Here is an 18,706-nt window from a genome sequence, read left to right as displayed (position 1 = left end):
CATTCGGAAATGTTAAAATAATGCCATCATAACGGTTTACAAAATAGATTACAGGGAAATGGGGGGTTAATGTGAGAAACAATGAAAGTGACTGCTCAGGGAGATGACTGATGTGTATGTGAGAGTGTGAGACATTAGTCAGGGAGGTGTCTGATTGTGTGAGAGAGAGAAAAAGCATGGAAGTGAGAAATCTGGGTATGTGAGAAAGCATGGGCGTAAGAAGCCTGGTGTTGTGGGGGGGGTGTGTGTGTGTGTGAAAGAAAGCATGGGAGAAGCCTGATTATGTGAGTGGGAAGCCTATGTGTGTACGCATGCATGAGAGAGAGAGAGAGAGAGAGAGAGACTGGTTGGTAAGGTGACGGTGTGTGTGAGAGAAAGAGACTGGTGTGTGTGAATGTGAGAGAAAGAATGTGATTCAGGGAATGAGAAGCCTGTGCACGTGGAGAGCGAGCATGGAAATGAGAGAGAGACTGGTGTGTGTGTGCAACAGAAAGAAAGTGATTATGGGAATGAGAAGCCTGTGCATGTGAAGAGTGAGCATGGGAGTGAGAAACCAGGGTGTGTGTGAGACACAGCATGGGAGTGAGAAGCCTGTATATCGGAAAGAGAACATGGGAGTGGGAAGCCTGTGTGTGTGTGTGTGTGTGTGTATGCATGAGAGAGGTCAGGTGACTGGTATGTGTTTGTGTGTGTGAGAGAAAGAAAGTGATTATGGGAATGAGAAGCCTGTGCATGTGGAGAGAACAAGCATGGGAGTGAGAGACTGGTGAGTGAATGAGTGAGTGTGAGTGTGTGTGTGAGTGTGAGTGTATGTGTGAGAGAGAGAGAGAGAGAGAGAGAGAGACAGAGAAAGTGATTATGAGAGTGAGAAGCCTGTATATGTAAGTAGAACATGGGAGTGGGAAGCCTGTGGGTACGTATGGCATGAGAGAAACTGTTCAGGAAGGTGACTGGTGTGTGTGTCAAAGACTGTTTGGGAGATGATTGGTGTGTGAGAGACAGAAACTGGTCATGGGGGCATGACTGGTATGGTGTGTGTGTGTGAGAGACATGGGCAATAAGGAAAGGGACCATGAGTATAGAGCTTAGCTTCTACTGCTGCTTCTGGTGTGTGCCACAGCCTGCATGGAAGGGGAGTAGGAGAGCTGCTGGAGGGGGTAAGTAAAGGTGGCTTTTTAAGTTTATTTTTCTTGATTGACTGCCATTTTAATTATTTAATATTATGTGATGTCTGCTTTTTTGAAATATTTTGTATTTGGAGAATGTGTAATAGTTTTTATGAGTTTTTAATTGTTAGGTGTTATTCTGTTCATAGCTGTTTTGAAACATTTATTCTGCTTATTAGTATAGTTTTACAATTATTTCTGTGTAGGGATCTATAGCTGCTTGCTAGTTCTGTTTTCCTAAAGAGGTGTATTGGTTTTTAGGGCCTGATTTAATATTTGTAGTGTGGCCTTTTCATAGATAGGGTTGCTCCTGTTTGAGTGTATTCCATAATACAGGTGTAACTGTGTGCGGATTCGTTTATGTGCATTACTGCAGATCCTGGAAGTATGTTAGGTCGGTTCTGTGTCTGTTACCGAGATGAGATATTTTACTAGCATGTAAGCGTTTGTATCAGTCTTATTTGTTATGTTTTCTCACGAGGACATGCATTGGTGGTAAACTGCTGTCTTTTCATACGTAGGGCTATTGAGCCTGGAAGTAGAAGGAGTTTGAGTTGCTGTTACTGAGATGACACCAGAACCAGAATATCTTTTTTTGTAGGGTGAGTTGTATGGGGAATGTCATAACTCTGCTTTACATCCATTATTGTGGGTCAGGGGGGTTCCCGTGGATGCAAACTGTACTTTTACATCTAGCCCCGTGACGATCATGGGTCAGTGTGTCACGCATGTGAGAACCATCTGTCAGGTGTGTCCCGACAGAAAAAAGGTTGAGAACCACTGCTCTAGAGAATACATGGTCAGAGCTTTAAGTCTGTCCTCATACGCTTTAGAACAAAACCCATAGACCATTTTAGTAGCCACCCTCTGGACCGACTAACTGATTTATATCCTTAATACTAGATTAGGCAGCATGTCACATACCTTGCAAAAGGTAGCGTGCACTCAGATGAATGTTGATACTTGCATGTAGACCAGAAATTAATCTATAAAAAGCCCTTTTCTCTACACAAAGTCCTAAAAAAAAAAAAGTTTACATTAAAGCATATTCCTGATATAAAGTCCAAAACACTGAAGTAGCCAAAATTAGCATATACAATAAAGAAATAAACACTGCTGTAATTGCTGACAATGTCAATTACCTTCCAGCCAACTGTAAAAAGTATTGTCTGAAAAGGTAAAGAAAAAAGAAAAATACAATCAGTGTGCTGTGCCATAAATGACATCTGGTATGACAGCAATATATATTATAAATGCGAGAATATGTCCCTCCTCCAACTGTAATCATGTATTTTTTTTTAATTTGACAATTTTTATTGACCACCATAAGAATACTCTAATTCTACACAACGGTGTAACAATCTTGATTATAGCAATTTTTGAAATATAAATGTTTCTCTTATACACAGATTAATGTACTTTTTTGTTTTACCTATTATTTATTTATTTTTAATTTTTATATACTGACAAGCCGTTAAGCCTGTTAAAACGGGCTACATTACATTTTGTTTTCAGTCCATTTTCTAACACAGCACCCTTCTACACTTTTTCTCCCTCTCTCTCTCCCCCTTCCCCTCGTTCACTCCTCCCCTTTCCTCCACTCAGTCTTACTCACCCTCTGTCTCCCACTGCCTTCTTCCCCTCACTCTCACCTCCCTCCCCTTACCTCAGTCACTCCCTCCTCTCTCCCCTTCCCTCAGTCACTCTCCACCCTCTCAGCCCTCCTCCACTCCCTTTTTCTCTGCTCCACAACTTCTTACCCTTCCACTTACTCACATCCCTGTCTCTCACCTCTCCTCATTCTCCCTCTCCCCCTCCCTTCCACTACTCACATACCTCTGTCTCTCACCTCTCCCTCATTCTCCCTCTCACACTTCCACTTACTCACATCCCTGTCTCTCACCTCTCCCTCATTCTCCCTCTCCCCTCACTCTTTCCCACCCCCTACCTCCCTCCTACACACTCACCCACTCCTCCCTCCCTCTCACTCAGTCCCTCCCTCCCGTCTCCTCCTCTCAGTCCCTCCCCCTCTCACTCAGTCCCTCCCTCCCAGTCCCTCCCTCCCTCCCTCTCACTCCCTCCCTCCCTCTCCCTCAGTCCCTCCCACTCCCTCCCTCCCTCGCTACTGGCCGCTGCCACCGCCGCCGCTACCGCCGCCGCCCGCGCCATGTTTTTTTTTCCTTACGCTGCCTAAGACCGACGTGCTCGCCCGCACATGCGCAGTAGAGCTGCTCTCTACTGTGCATTTGCGGCACGTCGGTCAACCTTCATTTATTAGGTTGATGTTCCTGTAAAATATACATATCGCACCGGTTTACAAGGAACTGAAACTGTCACCTTTGGGGCGGAATACATTATTATGGCTACAGAGATGTTTTCTGTCACAATATTTAAAAGAAAATTAAAATTTCATATAAATTTATGAATGCTATACAGTTTTAAAATGTAAACCAATGAAGTTTTTCCCCGATTTTAGTGAAAGAGATTCTTAGGCATTCTAACATTTGCTACAGAATCGGGTAGATTTTCAAAAAACGCGATTTGGCGTACTTTTGTTGGCGCATCAGGCGCCAACAAAAGTACGCTGGATTTTAGTAGATACGCGCATATCCGCTAAAATCCTGGATTGGCGCGCGCAAGGCTACCGATTCCGTATAGCCGGCGCGCGCAGAGCCGCGCAGCCTACCTCCGTTCCCTCCGAGGGAGGGAACTTTCTTTTGCCCTCCCCTCACCTTCCCCTCCCTTCCCCTACCTAACCCACCCCCCCGGCCCTGTCTAAACCCCCCCCCCCCTTACCTTTGTTGGGGGATTTACGCCTCCCGGAGGGAGACGTAAATCCCCGTGCGCCGGGACGCGACCTGGGGGCGGGTCCGGAGGGCGCGGCCACGCCCCCGGACCGCCACCACGCCCCCGGACCCGCCCCCGAAACGCTACGTCCCGCCCCGAAAACGCCATGCGGATCGGGCCCGCCCCAGACACGCCCCCCTCGGAAAATCCCGGGACTTACGCGAGTCCCGGGGCTCTGCGCGCGCCGGTAGGCCTATGTAAAATAGGCGCACCGGCGAGCAGGGCTCTTAAAATCCGCCCCAATATTTCTGATTTAAATCACAGCTTTCCAGTACTTGCAGCTGCGCCATTAACAGCATGTGCCATGTGATACTTTGTCACAGAATGAGAATGACTTTTAGTTACGAAACACTGTAAACCAGTGTGAAGGTAAATACCAACATCGGGTAAATAAAGTAAATAAATAAATAATAAGGGAGATAAAAATGTCCACCGAACTTCAGCATAGATATTCTTTTACTCGCACTAAAGAGGGACTCATCTCCCAGTGCAATAAACTAATGCATCAGGAGTTAAAAAAAATAGTGCACATTTGACTTCATGCATATAAAAACAATAGAGCGTAACCGCACATAAATCCTGCGCGCACCGAGCTTATTTTGCATAGGCCCGGCAACACTCGCAAGCCCCGGGATGTGCGTATGTCCCGGGGACTTGTGAAAGGGGCGGGGCAGGGACAGGGCGTAACAGAGGCCTCCGGCATAGCGGCTGTGCTGGGGGATTGCGCGCCGACACTCGGCCGGTGCGTGCAACCTACGCCCTCCCAGAGGCAGGCATAAACAACAAAATAAAGGTTGGGGGGGATTTAGGTAGGGCTGGGGGGCAGGTTAGATAGGGGAAGGTGTGGGGGGGGCGGAAGGAAAGTTCCCTCCGAGGCCGCTCCAATTTCGGAGCAGCCTCGGAGGGAACAGGGAAAGCCATCGGGGGCTCCCTTAGGGCTCGGTGCGCGCAAGGTGCACAAGTGTGCACCCCCTTGCGTGCGCCGACCCTGGATTTTATAACATACGCACGGCTGCGAGTTGCACGCACAAATGTACGCCCGCGCGTATGTCTTAAAATCCGGCCCAATATGTATGCCCATAAATCATGTTTTCTGCACACAAAACATGATTTATGCGTAAAAAGCCCAATCTCTGCACAAATCAGGCTTTCTGTGTATAAATCCCAAATATAGGACTCTAGCACCACAAACTCTATGCTCAGCTCCATCAACTAAGCTTGGCCACTGAACCTCTAACCAGGAGTTAAATTTTGAGCATTCAGAAGGCATGGGTTAAGCTTACATACCTCTGCATTGAGGGGCAGTAATAACAAATGCCTTCACTAACATGGGATTTGTATGGAGAACTGCAGATTTGGGCATACATGCTAGTGGGTGATCATGTGCAAAACCCTGCTACATCAGAAATAAAAATTCTGTGCACAAAAATGTACGCAGAACCCCTTACTAGAATGTGCACACAGCCTGGCAAACTTTACAACAATTGGGCTGGCTGAGATTAGCATTTTGTCCAACTAATTCATGTACAAAAAAAAGATTTAAAAAAAATAAATATGTATATATTTTTCAAAATCTAAAAATTCAATGGTTTTTGCTTTTTAATATAAGCATTCCTTATTGTCCAACCATACATACAATTAAAAATATAATTAGCTGGAAAAATTACCTCCCTAAGAAAGCAAGTTTGCTTACCTATAAACAGGGTTCTCCATAGATAGTGAGATGATTAAGACATAATGGGGCCGATACAATATAGTGCGCTCAGCTGAGCGCACTGTTTACCTATGGTTGGATGCGGGTTTTGGACGTGCATCTACAACCCCTGATTCTATAAGGGGATTAGCGTGTCCAAACGTGCATCCAACCCCTGCAAAGCTAATAGTGCTCATCACATGCAAATGCATGTTGGTAAGACTATTAGCTATTCTCCCCCAATTTAAAAAAAAAAAAAAAAAAAGTGTACCTGACGCACACATTTTTACCCTCAGAAATTAACGCCTGCCCAGAGCAGGCGTTAATTTATGCGCATCCCAAAAAGTGTACAGAAAAGCAGAAAATACTGCTTTTCTGTACTTCCTCCGACTTAATATCGTGGCGATATTAAGTTGGAGAAATCAAAAAGTACCAGAATGTTAAACAAAAACAAAGTGTGCCAGTGGTCAGGTTAAGAAAAAGGATGCTCAATTAATAGAGCATACATTTTCCAAATCCGTGGCTGTGCACAGGTTAGGAAAACGGACGCTCGTAAAATCGATCATCCGTTTTCCTAACTTGCTGACAGCCACCTCTCCTGGGCGCTCACTGCCAAGGAGGCGTTAGGGGCGCACATTTGTCCCTAGTGCCTCCTTTTTAGCATGACCCCTCATTTAAATATTCGATCGTGCACCCAGAAGAGATAGTGGGGAGTGAGTTAGGAAAGCGGGCTCTTAACACTGAGCACAGTTTTCCGCACAGATTTATTGCATCGGCCCCAACAATGGATAACATCTGCCAGTACCAACACAGCTCCCAAAGCTCAGTAAAAAAAATCTTAATGAGTAGGTGCAGATGTTCCAACACCTGCTCACTGCCTTGAGAGCCCCTCAGTCTTTTCCAGAGCTTAGCTTTAGTGAGGTAGTTTACTCTCCAGGGAGGCAGGTGGGTATTAAGTATGGCTGATTCATCCTGCTATCTATGAAGAACCCTGTGTACAGGTAAGCAATTATGAAGCCTCCATCAACAAGCATTCATGAATCAGTCATAATGCATGGGAAGACTCAAGCTAAGGGTCTTCCCATGCATTATGCATGAGCACCTACTGAACACACAACCCAGCTCCATAGTTGAAAAGTGAACTACTGGATAACAGGCCGCACAAAGCTGCATGTCCAAAGTTACTGTCTCCTTGGACTTGCTGTCCAAACAGTAGGGGGATGTAAAGATGTGAGCAGACAACCATGTAGCAGTATTGCATATGTCTTCAATGGAAGGGGCCCTGAGATGAGCCACAGAAGTCACCAAGGTTCTCACTTGAGACTCGACAGTTTGTAGTCTTTGAGCCAGCCAATGCAGAACAGTGCACTATACAGTCTGCTAGCCAATGAAACTGTTTGACAACTGCCTTTCCTAATCTGTTGAGCTCCAAGGACAAGAATATTTGAGAAGATTCAGTGAGACTGGGTCCTCTTTGGTTAATATGCCAGACTCTCTTACAGTCCAAGAATTGATGAGCCCGTTCTCCTTTGTTTGTATGCGGTCTTTAAATCTGACAGCATAATAGCTTAGTTAATAGAAAAACTGGACATCATTTTGGAAGGAATTTAGGAAGAGTACACAGAACCACCCTATTGTGAAAAAACGTCAGGTTTGATGAATAGGAAATCAGAGCCTGGAAGTCACGTATGTATTTTTTAGCCAAAGTGACATAACACTTTCCAAGAGAGATAATATAATTCTACCTACTCAGAGATTCAAAGGGAGGTTTAATGAGTTGACCTAGCACTTCGGTGAGGGCCCAAGACACTGGAGATTTACTGACCAGAAGTTTAGAATGCCAGATACCTTTCATGAATTTTGATACTAATGGGTGAGGAGATAGTAGAGCTCTTTCTACCTACTGGTGATATGCCACAAAGCCGCAGAAATTAAATTTGACTAAAACGGTGTTGAGGCCTGAGGATGAAAGAGAGAATATTTAATTCAGTTTATTTAATCGGTTTATAGCCACTCAATCACCAACTCTTGGCAGTTTATATAAAACACAAAAATATTGAAGCAAGTCCCTCAGGCCATAAGAGAAGAGATCCAGCTGGCTGGTTCCACACCATATCAAGAACCTCTTCCACTTGAAACTGTAGGATTTTCTTGTTGAAATCAGCATGTCCTCCACTTCCCTATGAAGGAGTACAGAGGAGATTACTGCACACAACATCCACGCCATGAGGGCCAGCAATGGTAGAACCTGTCATCTTTATGTGTGATGAGTCTGAGACATCCCCAAGGCAATCGGAGACTGAACGGACAGACCGATAAGATATGGATAACACGTTTGCCATGGCCAGGCCCATGCTATGAGGGTATGCATAGAGAAAACTGCTCCAGTCCAGTCCAGCATAAAAGCAGCAGGAGGTAATATATAATCATTTGGATGCATAGTGTGTAACTTTCAACTTTCCTGTAGTCCTTTGAAGCGAACAGGTCAATTGATCACTGGTTTCCTCTACAACAGAACAAGTTGCTCATAACCTCTTGATCGAAAACCACTTGTGCCATTGCAGAACTTTCTGACATGGTCCACTAATAAATTCTCAATTCCTGGTAGGTAGATCATCTGGAAATATGTGTTGTAATGATTGGCTCATTACCAGAGAGAAAGGGTCACCTCACAGAGGGCATATGAGCCCGGGCCTCATTGCTTGTTTATACAACACATGGCCACCTGGTTGTCTGTCTGGATCAGTATTCTCTTGTTAGAGAGCAAATGGAAGCAACTCAGTGCATAGCAGATAACTCACAGCTCCAGAAGGTTGATTTGCAGTTGACTCCACTAGGGACCATGTCCCTTGGGTCCAAGCAGCACTGGTGTGTGCTCTCCACCCTATGGTTCAAGCATGGATGGGCAGGATCACCTGATGTGATCCTGCCCATCATTAGACCATTAGACCCTTGGTTTCATCTACCACTGGAGGAATGATGGCATCTCAGGAATTACAGAAACCTAATGGGATAATGGCTGGAAAAAAAAAACGTATCCCATTGACCTCAAATGGCTCACTGAGGATCCAGCATGTTCAGGAGAGTCAGAGGAACCACGTCACCACTATGGCTATGTGACCTCAAAGAATGCCTTACTGTCATCCAGTCCCACTGTAGAAAGAATCTCACAAAGCCCACCAAAAGGGGCGTGGGATAAACACTGTGGATCCATAAAGTCTAGAGGACGTAAATGAATGTGGGGAAAAAAGGGAAAGGGATTTGCATTCACAGAAAAGCAGGGAGTAGCTTGCTTTTTATGGCAGTTACTACCCCAAATCAAATAAGCCTGATACTTCACTTTCAATGCATATCCAGCACAGCTCTCTGCTTCAACGGCAGGGGAGAAAGTCTGACACTTCAAGCATATCCAGCATAGCTCTCTGTTTCAACGGCAGGGGAGAATGTCAGACACTTCAAGCATATCCAGCATAGCTCTCTGCTTCAACGGCAGGGGAGAATGTCGGACACTTCAAGCATATCCAGCATAGCTCTCTGCTTCAACGGCAGGGGAGAATGTCGGACACTTCAAGCATATCCAGCATAGCTTTCTGCTTCAACGGCAGGGGAGAAAGTCTTCAAGCATATCCAGCAAAGCTCTCTGCTTCAACGGCAGGGGAGAAAGTCTTCAAGCATATCCAGCAAAGCTCTCTGCTTCAACGGCAGGGGAGAAAGTCTTCAAGCATATCCAGCAAAGCTCTCTGCTTCAACGGCAGGGGAGAAAGTCTGACACTTCACGCATATCCAGCATAACTCTCTGCTTCAACGGCAGGGGGAATGAAGAAAAGTGGATCTATATACAGACAACCAACAAGGATTGAATTACATAGTCTGGGTAAACAAATAAGCATGGGTGTAGCTTACTTATTGCGGCGGTTACTACCCCTAACTAATTAAGCTAGATATTTCACTTAGATGCAGCTCCAACACTGCTCTCTACATTAATGGTGGGGGTGGAGGGGTAATAGAACCAAAAGGTTACTAAGAGCCAAGAGAAACAGATAAGTATGAAAAAAAAAAAGTGTGAAACTTGCTGGGCAGACTGGATGGGCCGTTTGGTCTTCTTCTGCCGTCATTTCTATGTTTCAAAACTCCAGCTCTTTTGACAGGAAGTGAGTACCAAGGTGCTTATTGTTCTTGGCTTTCTCCATTTAACTTTACTCCTTTTCTATTTTCTTTTCATTGCTTCCTTCTGCCTATCTCCTACCTGCCTCTAGTGCTCTCAGAAGGGCCTCTCTCCTCTTACCCCTTCTGCTCCTCTCTTCCCAACTATTTATGTTCTTTCCTCCCCCCTCCTTCGGCAACAGCAGTTTCCTCCTCCTCCTATTGGATTCCAGCTCAATTCAAACTGGGGCTGCGATCATAAGCCTTGTTTATTCCCAGCTTAAATGGGCGAGGCAGATATTCAAATGTCATTTAGATGGATAACTGAAAAGTTACCCATCTAAACGGCCTACCCGCAACATTAAATGGCTTATTTGGCTAAGTTCTAGCTGGATAAGTCGGGGCCCTTTCCGGGGCGGGAGGTAGGCATTCCGGGGAAGAGCGAAGTTGGTCAGATAAGTTAATCGGTTAACTCCGATATTGAAAGTTAGCCGGTTAACCTATCCGACTAACTCTAGCCATGCTGTCGGGCTAACTAACATAGCCTGGTTCTGCTGAATATCCCTGATAAGTTAGCTGGATAAGTGTATCTGGCTAACTTAACTAGCCGCTCTACAGCTGAATCTCAGCCCTGGGATATTTTGCATCCTCTCCCAACTCACCTAGCACAGTCATCACAGCGATAGTCCTTGACTGGAGTCTTTTTTTGGAAATATGGTGGGGCAGCTCCTCATTATTTATCTTCTCTTTTCTCTCTCTCTCTCTCTACACCATTCCTCGTAAACTTCATTCAGACAAGTTGCTTTTATATGTGCCCTTCTCCTCCACCACTAATTCCAGACTCCATGCTTTTCACTTTGCTGTGCCATAGGCCTGGAATAGACTGAGTCAGTGGCCATGCTCCCTCTTCTGGCCATATTCAAATCCAATCTAAAAACTCACCTTCTCTATAATAAAATACACTATGCATGAACTCTTCGTCATGCATGTTTTGACTAGATTGTAAACATGTATATCTGTGCAGCATTGCACATGTCTCGTAGCGCTTTAAAAATGATAAATAGTGGTACTGTTATTCCTCTAGGTCAGTACTGGGGAGAGAAAACATCTGTAAAAGCAGGAAGAAAAAAATAACAATGGCTGCAGGGAGGGTGGAGGAAAAGCAAGAGAAAGCATGGGATAGCTGCAGGGAAGTTAGATGAAAGATTCACAGCATTTTACTTATTTATTTATTTTGGACTTTTATATACAGACGTTCGTGTAAGAAATACAAAACCACATCGGTTTACAATGAAACTGTTGTCGCATGAGAGCGTTACATGGAACAAGGGTTACAAATGACTGGGGTACAGGAAGATAAATACCTGTAGTTAAATACAACCTGCTGATTTATATAATTAATTTGTTAAATTCGTAAAAAACACAATAAAGAAATATAAGTGTAACAATAAGAACAAATAGATAAATAGTTATAATATAAAGAAACAGAACATTAAAATGAAGCCGAAATCGGACCGAGGTGATTACACTTATGGGATGAGCTCAGGGAAATTTCAGATCTAGGTTGGATCAAGGGTGAGATAAAGAAAGGGGGAAGTAAATAAAGGAATAGTGGCCTACTAGAAAAGTAGGGAGGGAGGAGAGAAGGATTAAACAGAAAGATAAACCGTAAGATTACAGATCCGGGACTGTGGGTTCAGGGATGGGGTAGAGTAGGGTGGGAAAGGAGGGAGGTGTAACTGGGATAAAAAGGGGCGGATAGGGTGGAGAATTAAATTCGACGGTGGCAGATCTACGGTTGAAATATAAGAAAAAGGATGAATGTCCTACTTGCATGTGGTGTTGCCCACATGCACGCATTTCCTACAAGCATTTGTAGGAAAGGCCAAGAAAGCCGTAGAGGGGTTGGGTGGGGAGAAAGTGGGAGTAACAGAGGATGACAGCATCTGCAGGGGAGCCAGGAGGAGTAGGGAGAGAGATCCACACATTGGCTGTAAGGCAACATGTAGCCACAGCACGAATCGTGAGAGGCATACAGCAGCTGGGACATTTCCCAGCACTGTGAAAAACTGGGGGATAGGATTACAGATTCGACAAAAGAAAAACAGGGCGGCTTTAGCAATCAAAAGAAGCACAAAAGCAATGAGGATATTGCAAGTGAAAATAAAATGCTACACATTTTATCTACTATAGACAAGAAGAAAAAAAATAAAGTTAACTTACCTTCATTGTCCCCTAGAAATAAAGGATGCAGAGCATTCAATTAAAATATTATATTTTTAGCAGTACAAAGTTAGATTTAAACTGAATGAACTCCTAGCAATTAATTTTACTGTTTATTCTAATTAGTTCTAATTTTGCATGATCGGGCGAATCCTGGCACTTGTTGCAATCACTTGGAGATTCATAAAATATTGTTTTTTTCTTGGGGGGGGGGCTAACTAGCTAATCAGACAGAAGACAGCAAGGAAGGTGTGAAAAACATGAGGAAGGATCTAATAAAGCTGTCTGACAGCTAAGATTTAATGGTAAAAAATGCGGTCATGCATAAAAGCAGCAAAAAACCCATGGGAGCAGAAGAGTACAGAGGGCAAAAGTCCTCTAAGAGCAGGACCTGTGGTGTCATCGTATCAGATGATCCTAAGGTAGCCAACAGGTGAATAAGGTGATGGGAAAAGCCAGAAAGACCCTTGAGTGCATGTGCAGAGGAAAGGGCAGCAGAAGAAAAAGGAGATGATATCACCCCTGGTGAGACCTCATGTGGAATACTGTATACAGTTCTCAGATACAGGATATAAACCAGCTGGAGTCTGTCTGGAGGGTGGCTACTAAAATGGTTAGTGGCTTTTACTTTAAAGCATTTGGGGACAGACAAAGATCTAAACATGTATTCCCTACAGAAAAGGTCAGCTATGGGAAATACATTTAAATGCCTCCAAGGTTTCCATGCAGACGAGGTGACCCTTTTTCAATGGAAAGGAGGCTCTAGAAGGAGGGGTCATGGGAGGAGGCCGAAAAGTGACAGACTCAAGAGTAATCTAAGGAAATATTTCTTTACAGAAAAGGTAGTGGCTGCATGGAACAGCCTCTTCGTGGAGGTGGTGGAGACAAGGACAGCATCTGATTTCAAAAAAGCAAAGGATAAGCACAGACAATCTCAGAGGATAGGGATTGTAAAGATGAATAGTTGGTGTGAACAGGTGGACCAGACAGGCCATATGGTCTTTTTGTGCTGTCATTTTCTATATTCCCTACACACATACTTAGCTTGATATCCTACAGTTTAGGTAAGTCTACAGACTGTCCATATCTGTAAGTATACTACATAGCATTTCCAAATGAACATATAAGAAAAGCCACGGATTTAAAACTCAAGTCTTAAATATGCCTACCTATTACTATGATTACTAGGTTCTACTCTCCCACAAGACATCAAGCTGCAAAGCACCAGAACAATGGTTATCCACAGGCACCACTAGATTCACTGGTCTTTGCCTGATGTTCTCAGCTTTTTACTTAATATTGGCATTAAATTCACTAGTAATCACAGATGTTCAAACAATTTTAAAAGAGTTATAGTAGGTGACTAAACAATCTACAGAAATGGCAATGCCATGCATACACAAATATTACTCACCACGACTAGAAGTCAAAGGATTGAGAGGTCTTTTAATTGTCTGAGGTCTAGAGGCAAAGAATTAAAATATGAAATAAACATATGCACTTCCTAATGAGTTCTAAGCAACTGTATGTGTTAAAAATTCAGAAAGAAGTTAAAAACATTTGTTCTTGTAACTTGCTTTTGGTGCTGGTGATATCTCCTAGTTCTGCTACACTTTGGGGCGGATTTTCAGAGCCCTGCTCGCCGGTGAGCCTATTTTACATAGGCCTACCGGCGCGCGCAGAGCCCTGGGACTCGCGTAAGTCCCGGGGTTCTCCGAGGGGGCATGTCGGGGGCGTGGGCCCAGTCGTCGCGGCGTTTAGGGGGTGTGTCGGCAGCGTTTTGGGGGCGGGTACGGGGGCATGGCTACGGCTCGGGGCGGTCCGGGGGCGTGGCCGCGCCCTCCATACCCGCCCCCAGGTCGCGTCCCGGCGCGCAAGAGGCCCGCTGGCGCGCGGGGATTTACGCCTCCCTCCGGGAGGCGTAAATCCCCCAACAAAGGTAAGGGGGGGGCTTAGACAGGGCCGGGTGGGTGGGTTAGGTAGGGGAAGGTGAGGGGAGGGCAAAAGGAAGTTCCCTCCGAGGCCGCTCCGATTTCAGAGCGGCCTCGGAGGGAACGGGGGTAGGCTGCGCGGCTCGGCGCGCGCCAGCTATACAAAATCAATAGCCTTGCGCGCGCCGATCCAGGTTTTTAGTAGATACGCGCGGCTCCGCGCGTATCTACTAAAATCCAGCTTACTTTTGCTTGCGCCTGATGCGCCAGCAAAAGTAGGCCAATTCGCGCTATTTGAAAATCTACCCCTTAGTGAAATACTTATAATACCTGAATGTAATCTGTTTTGACAAGCCAAAAGGCAAAATATTAAATAACTAAATAAATAGCTTGATTTGTGCTGGCTGTCTCAGACCTAGATTCATCATTTTGCTATAAATTTCGCATGAACAGCCTTTGCGATTAAAAAAGAAAAAGGGACTATGGTTAGGGGAAGTTTTGAGTTACTGCAACACAAGCTATATTTTCACTTCTGCAAGTTGCGAAGTGCCCACATAGGAATTTCTGCATTTTGGGAAAGGGAGAGAGAGGAAAACCCTTTATAAGGCTCTCATATTAGTCAACTATTTATACCACTGTAGGAGGGTCAACTAGTCACTCGAGGTGAGGTTTTGGTGGTGGTCTAGGGTTTGGGGGCAGTCTTACATGCACAGTCAGAGGTACGAACACATCTGATGTGATTTGGAGTGAAGAAGGTACACAAAGAAGAGATTTGTACAATGTACTCCTCCAGTGGTATAAATAGTTTACTAGTATATGTGCCACCCCAGAGGCTCTCTCTCTGTCTCTCACCCCCTCCTGCCTGAAATTCTCATAAACTCCGCCCAAACTCCTCCCTTTTGACTAAAATTTAAAAAGTTGCTTAAGCATCTCGAGATGTGATAATTAACGCATGCGTTATGGCGTTATCGTGGGCATTAGGCCGTAAAGTGATCTGATGAATGACCCTGTCCAGTTGTTACAATAAGATGGTGTAGAAATCTTTTGCAGTTTTTGTTCTATCACAGACTTAGTTTAGTATTTTTTTTTTGAGGTTTTTGTATTTTCTGTTCCTTATTTTGTATATTTCTTGTATCCCTACTTAAAAATGTAGGATTACGCAGACTAGAATTTTTTTTTTTAAAACAAAAATCTAGAAATAGGTATATAGCCATTTTGTTAAGTTACAACGCACTAATCAATTTCTTCATGAAAATCAAACTATCAGGTCTTCGTGGTGTTGCCTCGTTCTATGTACGGCAAAAAATGATTTCTTGCCGCAAAAATAATTTTACTACTAATTTTGTGGTATGCATATATCTGGGTCCCTGGTGCTGTGTGTAAGTCAGAAGTTCAACTAAGAAAATAAGTCAACTAGCACTCCAGCAATGAGATACTGTTAATCATAAAAAGTTCTGTTTTGAGTCTGACAAATCTCCTGCAGTTTTCTGGGATTTTTTTGTGGCACTCATAATACCCCACCCTCCCAGCAGAATCCAGAGAAAAGGGGCAGCGTTTTACATCATGAGCAGGGATTGTAATAGAAAACCTTAGAGACAGCAGAACTATCATCTGGTTTCCTTACATGCTTCTCTGTTGTACAATAAAATTAGTACCATAAATGCTAACTCTACTCATTTAACCTACTTGAAGCAGTTCTCCTCATAAATGGTGTTCCATATCTTCCAGGCATCAGGCCCCTTGTAGCCTGTGTACCGCTCCGGATTAAGCAGCAGATCTACATATTCAGCATCAGGAGATTGCTCATCTGCAAAACAAAGCTCTGCATATAAGAAAGTTTTTCTTTAGTTCCATAAACTTACTTTGTTAGATGATAATACATGATATGAAGAACAAAAGAAAAATGTGAGGCTAGAGATCACGTGATGCGGTGAGCCCGTACAGACGCACGCTGTGGGGCTCCGGGTGCTGACTCTCTAAAAGCTGACAAATAAAGGTGAAAAACCCCTCGTTGAACCATTTAAATAGCCTCTGTGGAGTGCGGAAAACCCCTGCAACATAACAGCGGAGGATTCAGCGTGCCGGTGATGACTACAAAGCCTCCCCGGAGAGACAAAATAAAGCAGAGCGGCCCTGAATCCAAGATGGCGGACGGACGGCGCGCTTCCGATGGCCCGGGTCTAGATGATGGGGCGGTAGCGCGGCTGACCACGGCGGTGGTGGCCGCGCTTGAACACAAGTTCGAGGGCATTAATGAACATTTCACGGCTGTGAAAGAAACATTGGGCGATATTGGATGGCGCATTGAAATTGCGGAGGGGAGAATTTCAGTCGTGGAGGAAGACCAGCAGGCACTTTCCCAAAAGGTAACAACGTTAGAGGCCTCAGTAAAGCAGGCGGAGGAAAAACTGGAAGACCTTGAGAACCGGGCAAGGCGTAATAATTTAAAATTTATGGGCCTCCCTGAGGAGATACCGGATGGGGACTTGCAGGCCACGTTGGAAGGGTGGTTGCCCGAGGCCCTGAAATTGCCTGAGTTATCTGGGAAGATACAAATAGAGCGCGCCCACCGTCTGGGCCCAAAGAGAGATTTAGACAGGAGACCAAGATTGGTGATAGCCCGCTTTTTAAATTGGGCGCAAAGGGCAGCTATCCTTACAGCATTCCGGAAAATTCGGGAGGCGCACTACAAAGAACATCGGGTGATCATGTTCCAGGATTACTCTGTGGCGGTAGCAGCCCGGCGGCGCCTGTTCATGCCCTATTGCACAGATCTGTATAATCGGAATCTTCGATTTGCCCTACAGTATCCTGCGACTTTGAAGATCTGGAGAGATGGTGCAACTCATGTTTTTGACCATCCGGATAAGGTAGCGGCCTGGATAAAGGATACCCTTGGTTCTAAGTGACCGGGACTTCAAATGGTTATCCCATTGGCTTCAGTTCGGTAACTCCTACCTAGGGCTTGCTAGGCTCGCGGTAGTGAGAGCCGCTCTGGTTAACAGGGGCTACATATACTGACTTACCGATTTCGCCAACAGTACCTCTACGCACATCAATGGGACTGGCCAGAGAAAGGAACGAACAAAAAAAAAAAAAAAAACACCCAAAAACAAATAGGGGTAGATTTTAAAAGAAGCGCGATCAGCCTACTTTTGCTTGCGCATCAGACTCAAGCAAAAGTACGCTGGATTTTAGTAGATACGCGCGGAGCCGCGCGTATCCACTAAAATCCTGGATCGGCGTGCGCAAGGCTATCGATTTTGTATAGCCTGCGCGCGCCGAGCCGCGCTGCCTCCCCCCGTTCCCTCCAAGGCCGCTCCGAAATTGGAGCGGCCTCGGAGGGAACTTTCCTTTGCCCTCCCCTCACCTTACCCTCCCTTCCCCTACCTAACCCACCCCCCCGGCCCTGTCTACACCCCCCCCTTACCTTTGTCGGGGGATTTACGCCTCCCGGAGGGAGACGTAAATCCCCGCGCGCCAGCGGGCCTGCTGCGCGCCGGGCCGCGACCTGGGGGCGGGTACGGAGGGCGCGGCCACGCCCCCCGGCCGTAGCCACGCCCCGTACCCGCCCCCAAAACGCTGCCGACACGCCCCCGCAACGCCGCGCGCTCCGGCCCCGCCCCCCGACACGCCCCCCTCCGAGAACCCCGGGACGTACGCGAGTCCCGGGGCTCTGCGCGCGCCGGGAGGCCTATGTAAAATAGGCTTCCCGGCGCGCAGGGCCCTGCTCGCGTAAATCCGCCCGGTTTTGGGCGGATTTACGCGAGCAGGGCTCTGAAAATCCGCCCCATACTGAACAACAAAACACTAACAAAAAAATTTTGATGGATTGTCAATGTTGTTACGGTTATGGTTAAATATGGTTTAAATCTTTGCTCATGAAACAGCTTTCTGTGTATTACCGGAGGATATTCCCTGTACAGGGGGTGAATGAGGAGGGGGTCAGCACCCGAGCGCATGGTACACGGATCTTCTGTCCACTGGGTGTGGGCATGCAGGTTCGCCTGTTTAGAAATGTTGGGAGATGGGGTCCGGGGAGAGGGGGGGGAGGGGGGTGGTGTCAGGGTCCAGGGGGGGAGGCACAATGGGACTTCTTGGAGGTTCAGTGTTTAGCACAGTCCAGAGTCCAGGCTGGGAGACTCTGTGGCTGGTTACCAGACGATGTTCTAGAAAGATATGCTACTGAACTGATTACGGGATGAACACCTTACGTTATATCTCTTGGAATGTGGGAGGCATAGGCACACCGATTAAACGACAAAAATTACTGAGCGCTCTGCTGCGTCAGAAAGTCGGGATAGCTGGTCTGCAGGAGACCCATCTGTCTCTGGCTGAGGCCAGTAAGTTGAAAAAGTTATGGGTGGGGCAGTGTTATGCAGCTCCGGCCGTGGGACGCAAAGCAGGGGTAGCAACCTTAATACATAAATCCCTTAAATTTGAGCTTACCCACCAGTTAACAGATGAGGAAGGTCGATATCTTATTTTAATTGGAAAAGTGCATGGCCAAGATGTGACAATTTGTAACATTTATGCCCCCAATTCATATACGCATGCCTTTTTTCAGGGGATTGTACAAAAATTATTACCGATCGCAAAGGGCCCTATGATAGTGCTGGGGGATCTCAACTGTGTACATGAGCCCAGCTTAGACCGATCGCGCCCCGTACAAACCATACCGGATCTGACTGGTAAGGGAGTTG

General features: G+C 45.7%; 1 protein-coding gene across 4 annotated transcripts in view; it reads right to left on the bottom strand.

Moving 5' to 3' along the window:
* ERO1A (endoplasmic reticulum oxidoreductase 1 alpha) overlaps positions 1–18,706 on the bottom strand; it is a 76,872-nt gene that overhangs the window by 14,486 nt on the left and 43,680 nt on the right. For all 4 annotated transcript variants that reach the window (XM_029598321.1, XM_029598318.1, XM_029598320.1 and 1 more), the window contains 5 exons: positions 15,690–15,810; positions 13,487–13,533; positions 12,073–12,084; positions 2,309–2,335; positions 2,091–2,183 (listed from right to left, as the gene is read on the bottom strand). In XM_029598321.1, the coding sequence (XP_029454181.1) occupies positions 2,091–2,183; positions 2,309–2,335; positions 12,073–12,084; positions 13,487–13,533; positions 15,690–15,810 (300 nt within the window). The remainder of the gene's footprint in view (positions 1–2,090; positions 2,184–2,308; positions 2,336–12,072; positions 12,085–13,486; positions 13,534–15,689; positions 15,811–18,706) is intronic.

The sequence above is a fragment of the Rhinatrema bivittatum genome, chromosome 4 (genome assembly GCF_901001135.1).
Source record: "Rhinatrema bivittatum chromosome 4, aRhiBiv1.1, whole genome shotgun sequence".
NCBI classification, from domain to species: Eukaryota; Metazoa; Chordata; class Amphibia; order Gymnophiona; family Rhinatrematidae; genus Rhinatrema; species Rhinatrema bivittatum.
This window is presented reverse-complemented; position numbering and strand designations above follow the sequence as displayed.